The 13701-nt window shown below is 41.2% G+C and overlaps 1 protein-coding gene across 2 annotated transcripts in view; it reads right to left on the reverse strand.

The window, feature by feature from the left end:
- Window positions 1-1400: 1400 nt before the first annotated feature.
- LOC117878784 (paralemmin-2-like) overlaps window positions 1401-13701 on the reverse strand; it is a 171731-nt gene continuing 159430 nt past the window's right edge. Inside the window, exons 6-7 of one of the 2 annotated variants that reach the window (XM_034773244.1) lie at window positions 9868-9969; window positions 1401-4880 (exon numbers count right to left, since the gene is read on the reverse strand). In XM_034773244.1, coding sequence (XP_034629135.1) covers window positions 4135-4880; window positions 9868-9969 — 848 coding nt within the window. In that variant the 3' untranslated portion in view covers window positions 1401-4134. The remainder of the gene's footprint in view (window positions 4881-9867; window positions 9970-13701) is intronic. The other variant, XM_034773245.1, reaches the window with a different exon arrangement.

The raw sequence follows: 13701 nt of genomic DNA on the forward strand, positions 1-13701 counted from the left end.
TTTTTGTCAATGGGAGTCGTAGCACATCTCAGGATCACACCGTTAATGGGTCGTACTGCAATGCATAAAACTGGAGTGAGCACACAAATAATGCCCAAACTACACCCTGTGTTAGCCTTTTAGGCCCTGATCCTGAAAACACTTACGCACGTAAGTAATTTTACTACTGCAAGGAGTTCCATTGATTAAAAGGGGACTCCTCACAGAAAAGCATGCCTATGTGTTTTCAGGATTGGGGCCTTATATTGCACCTCTATGGACTGGACTCCAGTCGCTTAATTGAGAAGAGCTTGTATACTCTAATAGGGCTATGGGGATTGAAAGATAATGTTGTGTTTTATACAGCTTTGGAATACAGCCTGCAATGTTGGGAAAAAACTGAAAAGAAGAAGAAAAATGAAAGAGTGCTAAGGCAAACTGTCAAATGGCACATCATGCCTCTTTTGTCATTCATTTAGATAACATCACAAAGGCAGACCAGAAGAGTTCTGTAAACATAGAGCATACAGTACATCAGCCACAGGAAATAAAAAAAGAAAACAACCCTGTAATTCTTTCCTTTCTGTAGTGATGTCCTTATAATTAAAAGGAATTGCCTGGCCACTAAGAATAATGTGTTTCATGATTTTGTATGTTTTTTCTTCATTGTTAAAAAAAGTTGCAGTGATTTGCCAGACAATAGTCCCTCGATGAAAACTAGGCATGACATGCAAAGTAAATCTGTAGAAATTTAGAAAATATAAAATATAAAAGAGTTCCGCAGGCTATTTTTTTGTTTGTTTGTTTTGTCTTTTTTCTCAGTCTAGGAAAAGATACACTGAAAAGTTAGTATGTTTTTTGTTTTTCTTACAAAAGTTAAGGCAAACAGTTTATTGTGGCAAAATGTTGTCACAGAACCATTTCCAACTCTGTTTGTTTGTAAATATCTTTTCATGATGAAATTGCAAATGAACACAAGCTTCTTAAGTTAACCAGAGACAGGGAGCTTGTTTAAAACAAAACCAAAAACTCCCATCATGATCCTTATGAAGTCTCAATATGAAATATATCTCTGCTTCTTTCAGAAAGTGGACCCTTTGCTTTGTGTCTGATTGCGCACATATTTCCGCAGGCTATAGAATATTTAGGGGTGGGGGGAAATAAACCTACTCTGAAGCTCAAAGAAGCCATGGAAACCCTATTTACATTCATTAGCCTACGTTAACGTGTTGCACTTCTCGATATAGGCTGCAGTTTAATGAAAAGAGGTTAAAATGAAAAAATCTAACATCCAGATGATGCTGTGAGATTTGCTAAATAAGACAATGCAAAGAACTAAAAATATTAGGGCCAGCTAGGGTAAATCAGTATAGCTGAAGATTTGGCTCTATGAGTTTAGAGGGAACATTTTTCTCTCTCTCTTTTTTTTTTCTCTTTTTCCTTATTCCCCTCAGACAGGGGACCAGTTTTGGTCAAGAAGTAAAAGACCTTTCTAAGTTATCTATTAAAAAGCCATGGCTTTTCTACTTTAACATTGGCCCATTAACCACGATGTCCACACGAATGAATGCAACACAACTGGTCTTTAGGGGCATTAAATATTAGTTTGCAATAACTGAACAATAGCTTTTTGGCAGTATGAGAAATAAAAGTCTAAGGCTTGTGCTCTACTTCTAACCAATAAAGACTCACTTCTCTCTTTCTTATATACCTGTAGCTCCCACTGACTATGTGATTATAACAATGCACTAGTCCTGGGGTACATGCATGCCCCAATGTCTCTGGACTTTCAAGGGAATCACTTCCCAGGTAATGGGCACAGGAGGATCACGTGATGAGGGAGCATGTGACCTGCAGGGAGGTATAAGGACAGCCTATATGAGTTCCGAGTGAGACTTGAGAGTGATTAGCACCTCTGAAAAATGAGGCTGTAAGGTTTCCAGGACGGAAAAGTTAGCCACCAGTCATGCTGATGTAATCACGGGATCACCACAACTTTTTTTGCTGATAAAAACGACCTGTTAATCATGCAAGTTTGATGGAGATCTAGAGGAATACTTTGCAGAATTCCAACATTTCAATTAGGTTGTGATCCATATGCTCACTGAGGTTAACGGGCATCCAATGAACTTTACATCAGGCCTGTGGTATATTCCCAATACCAGCAGTGAATAGGTCAGCTAGTACGATTGCAGCAGGAGCCATCTGTATGTGGCTATCATTTGCTAGTCTCCACTTGCCTTTCACTAAGGGCCAATGGATAGCGGTGAAAGGTTAAGTAAGAGGTTTGCTATTCATGGCTAACTGGAATAGCATAAGTCCCTTTTCTTCTTTTCTTTTTCCCTTTTGTTTTTGTTTTTGTATGTCTCATATAATAGCTACCACAAACAAATGTTTCTTACTGGCACAGAAAGAAAAGAGTTCAGAGCAAGAACTGTTTAATCAGATGTTTAGAATGAATAGTTAATGCAGTAAAAACGCCATCCAAGAAAGAGTAGAAATATCATAGAAGCCACTTCAGCCTGGAAAGAGGGGTGGGTTTTTTGGGGGGGGGGGGTCGTTTTTTCTTTTTTCCCCTTCTTTTTTTGTGGGGGGAAGTCTGGTAATTTCAAAGATACTTTGACATAATCACCATGATTGAAAATATTTAACCACCAAAAATTATAGGTGCTGCTTTTTCTCTCGCTTGTACTGGGGTAAATCAGGAGTAGCTCCCCTGAAGTCAATGGAGTTACACTGGTGTAAAACCAGTGCACGTTAGTTCAGAATCAGGGCCATAGTCTTGCCATGAAAAAGTTGACTTCTTTTCCACTGTAGATAGTAGAATCTAAAAGCCAAGGTTTTTAGAACCAATTAGTGATTTTGGATGCTTCAGTGTTTTCGATTCTCTCTTTGAGATGCTTGAGAAGGATCTGAATTTTCAGAGGGCAGGTGAACAGTTTTTGAAAATCAAGCTGCTTTAAGGGGCCTCAAATAGAGCACCCACCACTCCGCCCCCCCAAAAGTGAGGCATCCAAAATCGCTAGACACTTTTGGAAATCTTGGCCTAATCATCATAATCCTTCCTTCTGAAATATCTACTCAAGTAACGCTCCAATGTGTTTCCATGGGAACCTCACCTGAGTAAGGACGGTAGGATCAGGTCCTAGATCTGTACGTGTATAGGTTTACTTTGATGACACGTATCAAGAAATGCTTCTTTGAAAGAAAGTACAAAGTGAGAACCCGTACTTTCTCCCATTGAGGTCAATGGGTGCTTTTCCACTGACTTCACTGGGAGCAAGATCAGACAGTAAAATGATTCATGTTCGAAGGAAACAGAAAAATAGTATCTCTCATATGCCGGTGTTCAGCAGAAAAATCTCATAAATAAACATAGGCAGAGTTACTGAAAGGCAAGTAATTAAATCAGTAACTACATTTCACTTGTGGTGACAGCTGGATGTTTTTGATGTCAAGGTAATTTCCACTGTAATTTAAGGAGATAAAGAAGATGCACAATACTGTAATCTGGAAGATTTATATAAGGCAAAATCATCATTTGTGATTTGTTAGAAAGAATAATTAAGGTCCACTTTTGGTTTTACCAATAAGCAGAAATAGCCTATGGCATTTTTTTGACGCCACAAAATGAACTCCAAAGTTAATGTACAACAAAATTATGCAAACATTTTGAGAAGGGTGTATCTGAGTTTTAGCAAATTAAAATGATAAAATGATCTATGCTCCCTCCACCCCACAAAATCTATAAAATAATGTTAAAATATGATTTTTTTTAAGGCTCTCATACCTAGCTACTGTGAAATTCAGACTCCCACAAAACACTGGGAATCTGATCAATCCTGCCAGATATATAAAGTAAAATATAAAAAGTGTTTTCTTTATATATATATTTATATAAAATCAAGTAAATATGAAAGCGTTTGTTCACTTTCCCATTTCTCTCTCACTCTAAAAACTAAAAAACAAACAGTATGTTTGGTGGGAAAATAATATTCGTGTGTGCATCTTCCTGAAGAACTAGAAATCAAAGCAACCCATCTGCAAGGCAATGGAGGCATTCACTTCCAGTTCACAGTATTGCAGTTAGAAGTACAGTGAGGTCTAAGGAAGTGATGGAGCAGGTGCTGCTCAGAACAGGGAAGGAAGAAGTGGTCACATGATAATACAGCATTGACATCGCTTTTTCTTTTGTGTACCTGGGACTGGTTCCATGGGCAGACTTTCTTCCTTCCCCTCTGGAGAGGAGGGCTCTGTTGTGTCAGACAGAGGCCTTCCGGAGACCAGTTCGGCTGCATTTCCATCCATGGTGGATACGTCAGTCACGGTCTTCTCACGCAAGGACTTTTCATCATCTTCATCGATGAGGACCAGTTCTGCCTTGATAGTTTCATCATAGCCCAGCACTTTTTTTGTCTCCTCTTCATCATCAATGTTTTGGTAACCCATAAAAATCATTGTCACTGGTTGATCCATGCTGGCCTCTGGGACTTCATCTCCAGAGATTTTTGCTTGGTGTTGAGGATTCCCAGAATTCCCCTTGCTAGGTTTATGTACCATTTCTAATTTTGCCTCTTTGAAGAGCATTTGTTCCTTCACATGGCTAAGGTTTCCATCTGCTATCACATTCCTGGCTGACACAGCCATTTCATACCCTCCTCTTACACTTGATTGTCCAGCTTTCTGTATAAGTTCATCTACATCCTTTGAGCTTAATTTATGTACTCCATTTTCTACCACTGTGCTTCCAGAGTGAACCTCATAGACTACCTTGGTACCATCATCATAGACTTTGAATCTTCTTTGATGGGTCCCCTCTGGGCCAATAGGTGATGCAGAGAGAATCTTGGTCTCTCCGGTCTGTTTGTCTTTCTCCACATTAATTTCCATGGCGTACAAAGCTTGAATGAAAACAAGAGAGGAAGTGCATGTTACAACAAAAAAAGCCAGTGAACGGTTAATTGCCAAACAGACAGAGAAAACTACTGTGCCCGTTTCCTATGAAGCTATTTCTAAAGAGCCAGGCATTCTACGTTAGAAGTGAGGTGCATACTGCGAACAGAGCTGGTTATTACAATACAGTACTTTATGAAACGGGATGCGAGGCACTCCTGCTGTAAACTAGAGATACTCTTCCAACTAAATCTGTGCAGAACGGGGTTCTGGTCAATTAGAAGCGTGAAGATCATTTAGGTTAAGTGGGCTCATGGTGTACTTTTGACAAAATGAGATGACAACATGCAGGTCTACCACAGCCTTTCATCTTTGTGCTTGCCTCAGGTTCCAAGAAGAATTTGATCTCAAAGCTCCTGACGTGCTCCCCCTCCTACCATCCAGCCCATAAACAGCTGTTAGAAAATTTTGTTTGGGAAGGAATAAAATGCCCTGACAGCTTGTTTTATTATTGAATACTTACTCCTATGTATGCCTTTCATCCATAGCTCTCAAAGCACTTTACAAAGCTTGGTAGTTATCATTATCCCCCGCTACACAGATGAGGCACAGATCACATAAATGACATGCCCAGCTCACACCGCAGGTCAATGGCAAAACTAAGAACAGAACTCAGCTTTCCTGGCTTCCTGTCCAGTCCTCTGTCCATTGGATCAGTAAGTAACTCTAGGAAGTTAGGTGTTTTTTTAACATTTTGATTGTAATGAAAAGTACATATAAAAAAAAGCACAGAAGTACCCAAGCTGATTCTTTTTATGGATTCCTAAACATTGTTTTCAAAGGGGAGACGGTATAGGGGTGCACTTGATTTCAAAACTGGACCAAACAAAGGGTAATAGACACACATGAATTCCAGACTAACAAGGAAAACATTCCCCGGCATGAAAGAGTTAAGAAAGGTGCAGTAACAACAAGAGCATTGTGATCACCACACAGTGGGGTAGACAGGCAGCCCACTCACAACTATATCCCTCATGCTAAGGTCGTGGTGCAAACTCTAGAGCTCAGTTTTCAAGGTACAATTGTAAAGGTCTCTCAGCTTGTCTGAACAGAACTTTCTATTTAAGTGCTCCTTATATGAAGATGAAAACATTCTGTCTCCTTAAAAGGTACAAACGCACAATTAATTGCAGTTGCCATGATGGGAGTTGTCGCCAGCTGTTGTGAAACTTACCACGCTGTCTCGTGAAAATTCCAATTCAATGGACTGCAACAAAATTATGAGGATTTCTCTTACTAGTCACTTATTGGTGAATACAAAAATACCTAACCCCATGTAAATTGTTACACTGTCCATTAGCAGTGCTGCATTTTCTAGGACGGATATTCAATACAATCCATATACATTTTTCTTGAAAATAGTGGTAACATAAAAATTACCTGAGCGTGGTTTCAATTCTCCCTACTCCCTCACCATATTATCAAGCTTATGTGTAGATTCCTAGGGCCAAACTCTGTCATAAGCATAGGGAGCATATAATAATTGTCGGAGAAAAACACAGTTCTCACTCTTTTGGTTGGGTGCAGCAAAGTTAAATACTTTATTGCATAAATAAACTTAATAGACTTCTCTTTGCATATCTAGAGAAATCCACTTCTGCGTTAAACACTTTTAAGACACTTGGAGCTATGCACCATGCGTCTGAGATTACAGCCAGCAAAATTCTAAGCAGCCACAGTGAAGGTTTTCTATATCCCTACTGACTTTATAAAGTGGGACAGTCCCATTTTATTTGTTTGTATGTATGTATTGATTTACACCTTTGTGCTTGGTCAGTTTTCTCCCGCCCCCTTCTTCAGTTCACCCATGCTTTTGCTCACAAAGACAAGAGCTGAGTTTAAGGGGGAGGGGGGCTGCTAGTTCTTGGTCCTCCTACATGGGACCCCTTGAGTGAGGCAGTTAGTGGCTCACCAGTCTGCTGTCTTCCAAATTCACCTTTCTGTCCAGTGCCCAGCAGGTAAGCAAGACAACTGTCTGAAACCGGAATTCCTATAGCTCATTGACAGGAAAAAGCATGACTGCCTGTATCTACCCGGCCGGTGCCCTTACGAATTGCTAGATTAGAATGCATGCCAAGGAGAGATGCTGTGAAGTGTCCTTCACTGCTTCTCCAACCAGGAGGAATGCAGTGTGGTCCTATTCATTTGCTCGCCAACCCTTGCTCCTGAGGGCAACACACGTTTGGAGACTGGAGTGGGTTTATGAGTCACAGGCCATCACTTTAATCTGCCATACCATTCAGTGCTCTGTCCAGTGTTATGAAGGGATCATGCCCTGCTGCTTGTGCCGTGACTGGATGTGTGGAATAAGAGGCCCCTACGACAGCTTCCTGCGCTTGTGTACAAGTACAGCAGAGGCCTGGGCTGACGTTAGCTCGGAGCATTCAAAACAGAACCTTGGTTTGTATTCTTTGTTGCTATTTAATTGGCTGATTGGTTTTAGTGTCTCCATGTGTCTCATTAGGGATAATACATGACAAGTAGCATGTTTCTGTTGTTTGGTTTGTCCCCATTTTGGGATCTCTGAGACTCGTGTTTCTAAAGTCTCATCTAGTACTTCTTATTTGAACCTTAAATCCAAGTTACAGAGACATGAAGATGATTAAACAAGAAAAGAAGAACCCCTTTATTACTGTGCAGGAGCTTGCTTGTTTTTGGCTGGGGTTTCTGGGAGAAGTGTCATCTAGAGGCTAGGGCCTGGGGCTGGGAGTCAGAACCTCAGGGTTCCAGTGCTGGTTCTGCCCTGACTTGATTTTTGATATCGAGCAAGTCACCTGACCACTCTGAAACACTCAGGCACCTCGTGGGCAAACACTTCAGCGCTCAGGCATGTAAAAGTTGCTGTCATTTTCAAATGGTGTGTCTGTTTCAGCTGTGAGGCAGTTCAGATTGTTTAATGCAGAACAGGGCTGTGATTTTCCAAGCCCTCCATGTGCGGAACACCCAATTGAAGTCAATGGGAGTTGCACCTATGGAAGGCTTGAGGACTGGTGCCGACATCTATATCTGACCTTGCAGGACTCAGTGGCTCCACACTTTTGGAATAAGGTCTCCAGAAATACAAGTAAGTACCGACTTGTCCACATTTAGAAAGAGTTGCAAGATGCATCTCTTTGTCCAGATGTCAAGTCTTGATGTACAATGATCTCTTAGCCATTTAGGGTCAGAGTTTCAAAAGAATTCAGAACACTTGGAAGATTGTCATCAATAACCATTTAAAACACTAGTTGGAAGGAAGGAACTGTTTTCTCACTGCTCATCTGTGTTAGAAATTAACAGATGTGGTTATATCTTTAAGTATTAAGGCACTGATTTGGGAGCTTATTGTCATTGTTACATACTCATTTATCCCTTCAAATTGATTTCAGAATGTCGCCCCTGGGACTCTTACATTAGTTAGCTCTTACTCACAGAAGTAGTGCCAATGACTTGATTAAAACTACTCCTTTGAGTAAATGCACATTGATATAAACAAATATTTCACAATTGGACCCTTTATAAGCAGACCCTAGCTGAAATGTATTACCATGGGAAAAGCAGAACGAGAGAACTTTGCTAACCTTTGCTTTTGTTAACCTACTTGCAGATGAAATGGGAATCTAGTATAATACTTGCAAAAGTTGTTGAAAAATAAACCATGTGATTATTTTTTGTCTTTGCAGTTCTTATCAAACAGCAAAAAGCACAACTTATTAATACGGTTGGAAATTGGTTGATAGTGAAGCGTTGAAAGTACAACAGTTCTTGAAGATGAGAGCCTGCATTACTGTTAGTACACGTTCTGTACAAGTTTAATTACAATGTAACCTGATTTAGTATTTCATAAGAATAACATCCCAGAGTACATGTTAAGGAGTACTGCTTCTGCCTGTTAAATGGTCTTTAAAAACAGAGCTATCAAGTCTGTTACTTTTTAAAAAGACGTTCTCAACAATCTTTAAACATGTAATAAAACAAACTTATGTTAAATAATCTTGACTGTGTGTGCTGCTTGCCCTGTCCTTTAAGCTGTTGCAGTGCATGGAGTCCAGTTATCAAAGCAATACACAAGCAGAGACTATTCTTTTCGTGTTTTTGACACAATGGAGCTAGAAACACAAAGGCAAACGGGGCATATCAATCTCTGTCTAAGGCGGGTCAGATTTAGCACTGGGATGCGCTTTCTGGGTGCCCTGCAAAGAGGAGCTCAACCAAATGAAGGGTCCCCCATTTGTGGATTGCACCTCAAATCGATACACTCTCTTGCTGCATGAAATAATTGGAATGCCAATGTACCATCGTTTGTTATTGCTACTCTGTGATGGCAGTGACGTATCGAGCTGCATGTTGGCATTAATGCATGGAGCATATGGTTTTGAATAGAACAATATTGAAAAGATAAGTAAAATCAACAGCTATGATCTTGCTCATAAATTGCTCCAGTTTAGAAACGCATTGAGGCTGAAATTCTGTAGCCCCAGCCTAAAACACAAAGGCATGTAACACCTTTTTTTGCCCCCGAAAGAGTTAAGCATTGTGCTGAAATAAACAGCTTCTTTCTGTTCTGTAAGGTTTTACGCACATATTGGTGTGTGTGTGTGTCTCATTCATCTCAATGGAAGTTGTGTGGGTGCAGGAAAGTGCTATTATCATGGCCTAGATTCCATACATTTACATCAGCAGAGATGGAGAGAGAATCAAGCTGAATGCTTCCACTAAAAAGAAATCTGTCAAGTGTACAATGCTACTTTTTAGGACTCACAAAGTATGTAATATGTAAATAAATGACTTTGAAATTGCTCACTGCTGTTCAAAGAGCCTTGACTTGTTCACAGAATACAAATCATGTGGCACTTAAACTATATCTGGGCACCAGTCCCATTAAGGTTAATATATATAAACAGAAGTTTGGTCTGCTGGATTGGCTAATAAAATACAGATCTCCTTGAGACTTACCAGTTACCCTGCTTGGTCCGTCCCACCCAGGAACTGGCTCTGCTGTTCGTGAATAGAGGGTTGGGAGTTCGGGGATCTGGGAGTAAATGTAATTTACTGCATCTGGTGTCAGAGAACAGAAAATACAGTTAGATAATGTTATGAGCCCCAGTGGCTTCATTGCTTAGACAGCAGAGTGTTAACTTATCAACCCAAACAATAGACATCAGAGCTTTGTACTGGATAATTGGATCAAAGTAAACAAAGTGCAAAGTCACTGTCATGTGATTGGTGTTCAGTAGACTAGCTGAGGTAGGAGGGAACATGTCCAGATGACTCAAACTTTGTGTCAGTTGCACACATCAAACTATTTGTCAGGCGTTTCTGGATTTTATCAGGTCAGTGACCTCAACAAAAGAATGAACCCCGTGTAATGGGTAGAATAATGGATGTTTTATAGAGAAATACTCAGATAAAATGAGGTTTAAAAACTCTGGAGGTAACTGAGTGATCAAATGGCATGACAGACCAGCTCCTTTATATCAGTTATGACTTATATCAGTCATATTAATTTTGTGTTTTATAGGTTGGTGAGCTGGCATTTGGCTGAAGTTTAACCTGTAAGGGAAATACTGTCTCCATGCTGGTTGATCCCATGCTTACTTGACATTCGGTGGGAATATAATACCTTGCAGTTCCACAGTGCCACATTTCATCCAAAGCCCTCTGGCCCTGAGTCAACAAGAGCCTAACTTTAAGCATTAACTTTAGTAGAACTACTCACATGCTTACAGTTGGGCACATGCTTCAGTATCTTGTTGAAATGGGACTTGAAAGTGGTCAACAAATATTGACTAAGCCTCACAACAGCGCTGCTGGGAGGTAGACTAAGGGAAATACTTACAGATTCCTAAATTACACACAGATAGGTTAAGTGACTTGCCCAAGGTCATGCTAGCAGCCAATGGCAGAGTCAGAAGCTCTCAGTCTCCTGCTCTAGGAACTTGTTTCTGGGTTTAAGCACACAAGACAAAGTAATTATTCAAGGTGTTTGCATGCTAGGCAGAAGAAGAAAGACCATATTTTGATTCCTGAAGCAACACTGAATTATGGTCACAAGGTGTATTTCCTGCAGTTTGTTAAATCGACTCCATAGTTCCAGGCACGGCTGTTTGCCTCACTCTGCCGATCGCTGCATTGATCCCCTGAAATCCTATAGTCTAGTGATTCCTAGTCCCCCAGGGAACAATATGTATAGCCATCCTGGAGTGAGGGCCCCATGGATCTCAATTACAGAGACAGAGAATGATGTCTTTATTGCTATCTCCAGTCAGAAATGGGCCTCCCTCATAGCCTCTGATAAAAAAATAAAGCTTATCTAAGGCATGGTACATTTACCCACCCCCACCACTGAAATGCGACATATAGAGACTGTTTCCTGGGATCCCTGATTTTCAATCTCACTTTGTACTGCAAGATGTTTGGCATTATATATTTCATGATAACTTCTTGATCCTGGTTTATTTCAATCAGAATGGTCCACTTCGGCCTGTACATTGTGGAACTTTCCACCTTCTCTGGTGACAAGTTCTATCTATCTGAGGTACTTAAATAGCCCTTCCTTGAAGTAATATCTGAGTGCCTCACCGTCTTTAATGTATTTATACTCATAGCACCTTTGGGAGCTAGGAAAGTGATACTATCCCCATTTTATAGCTGAGGCAATGAGACAGTGTGAGACTAAGTGACTTGGTCATGGTCAGACAGAAAGACTGTGTCAGAGTAGGGAAATGAACCCAAGTCTACCGAGCCCCAGACTATCATCCTAATCACTGGACCATCCTTCTGAGAGAAGCTCAGGAGCAAGGCAAGGCAATTTTCTCTGCCACCCTGATAGGTTTTAGCAAAATTCTGATATTCACCAAATTTTATGGTAAATAAGAGATTCTGTATTCTCTGTTCTCTCACAACACAAATCTTCCAGTCCTTGGGGTTAAAAAATATAGATGATGTTGTTTCTTCTAAGTCTGGTGTATACTAGTCTTGTTAAAACAATAAATACTGGAGGGGAAAAAAATCTGCCTGCTTTGATCTCTCCCACAGCTTGTAAACAGAAGAGATGGGAAGGTCTCTGCAGTGTCTGTCTGTATGTGGACCCAGGCAGGAGGGGGGAGAAATCAGGCTTAAGAATTCATTTGGTGGCTGCTTCATCTATTTCTTTGTGAGCAAACGTGCACCTCACAAAACCCACCATCATAGTTGTTGGTAGTCTCAGTAAAAAGGTGAAGCAGAAAAGGGGTCTAAAGGCTGAATTACGCTCTGATCTCTGAAGCGGTGTCTGTGCTAGGAAAGTCAGGACATGGTGGTAAAAGGGCCTCAGCCTGGTCTACACTAGAGCTTCCATCACTGGTACCATCAGTAAAGCTGCACAAGTGGTGAATTATAATCTTGGGTGAGTATTACGGAGGTGACAGCCTAGAAGTCTTCCTCCAGCTCTCGGCTGCGGCACCTTAATTGAGTGAGGAAACTTCCATTGCCACTGCTCATGCTGTATCCGTTGTGGGTGTAAATGGAGAAAGGTATTATCTAACGCTGCCAATCCAGCATCTGTCACCACTACAGAACCCACATTCCTCATGGAAACACATATATGCGATTTGTACCCAGTGCCTTTGAAAGCAAGAGCTGGGTTTGGGAAATATTCTTTATTTCACACCTCAGTGGGCAAACGTAAGCCTCCAGAATGGGGCTTTTTGGTTTAAATGCATAGTGCCGTCTGAAAGCTTTTTTGTTTTGCTGCAATAAGGCCTGAGAGAAACAATTATTTAGGACACAGCTCACTGAGCAATGGACAGTAACAGCTGCTCTCTCTTTTACAAGTTTTCTTGCCTTTGGTGAGACACGGGTACCATTCCTTTGTGCAGTTATTCTGGGAATCTGCATCAGCAAGTTTCTGAAATCCGTTTTCCACATGCAGAATGGCTGTCTCTTTCCTACGTGCCAGAACATAAAGCAGATTGTTCTGGAAGCAATGGAAATCCAATAAATAGTTGTTCAACCAGACTATGGAGGGTCTAGTTAGAACAGAAAACTGGGAACCAGGACATCTGCGTTGCAATTCCTTCTCCGACAGTAAATCTCTCTAGGGCAGTGTTTCTCAAACTGGGGTCGCCGCTTGTGTAGGGAAAGCCCCTGGGGGGCCGGGCTGGTTTGTTTACCTGCCCTGTCTGCAGGTCCAGCCGATCGTGGCTCCTATTGGCCACGGTTCGCTGCTCCAGGTCAATGGGGGCTGCGGGAAGTGGCATGGGCCGAGGGACGTACTGGCCGCCGCTTCCAGCAGCCCCCAATCCAAGGAGTCACACCAGATCTGAACGTGGTTTATACTTAGTAATTGCTCTCTGTAATTCTAGCCTAATCGAGAGTGACGGAAACACAGTATACATACAGCCCAGCTCTAAACTGTCTCTCCAATGTCCATTGCAGCATTGTGCAGGGATAGCGGATGCTTTTGGTAGCACATCTCATGCCATGTTTAAATGAAGGGCTTGTCAGCTCTTTGTCTGTGATGTGCCGCCAGGGCACTGATATGCTGTAGTATGACAATGTAAGAGTCAGCATGTGACAGGCCTGCTGTCCCCAGCCTAGTAATTTCTATTCGGCGTCCTCTCACCGGGTGATCTGAAGCAGTCAGTCAAAGTGCAGTTACGCTGTGGCAAGTGACAACGTGGGATTGCTGTTTGTTTGCCTCATTGATTTAGAGTTCAAAAATGGTCATTTAGAAATAAAAACGATGTCTTTTTCCATCTTCCAATTCAACCTGACTTCTCTTGGCTCCATGAGTCATTTTTATATAGT

The sequence above is a fragment of the Trachemys scripta genome, chromosome 6 (genome assembly GCF_013100865.1).
Source record: "Trachemys scripta elegans isolate TJP31775 chromosome 6, CAS_Tse_1.0, whole genome shotgun sequence".
In the NCBI taxonomy this organism is placed as follows: Eukaryota; Metazoa; Chordata; order Testudines; family Emydidae; genus Trachemys; species Trachemys scripta.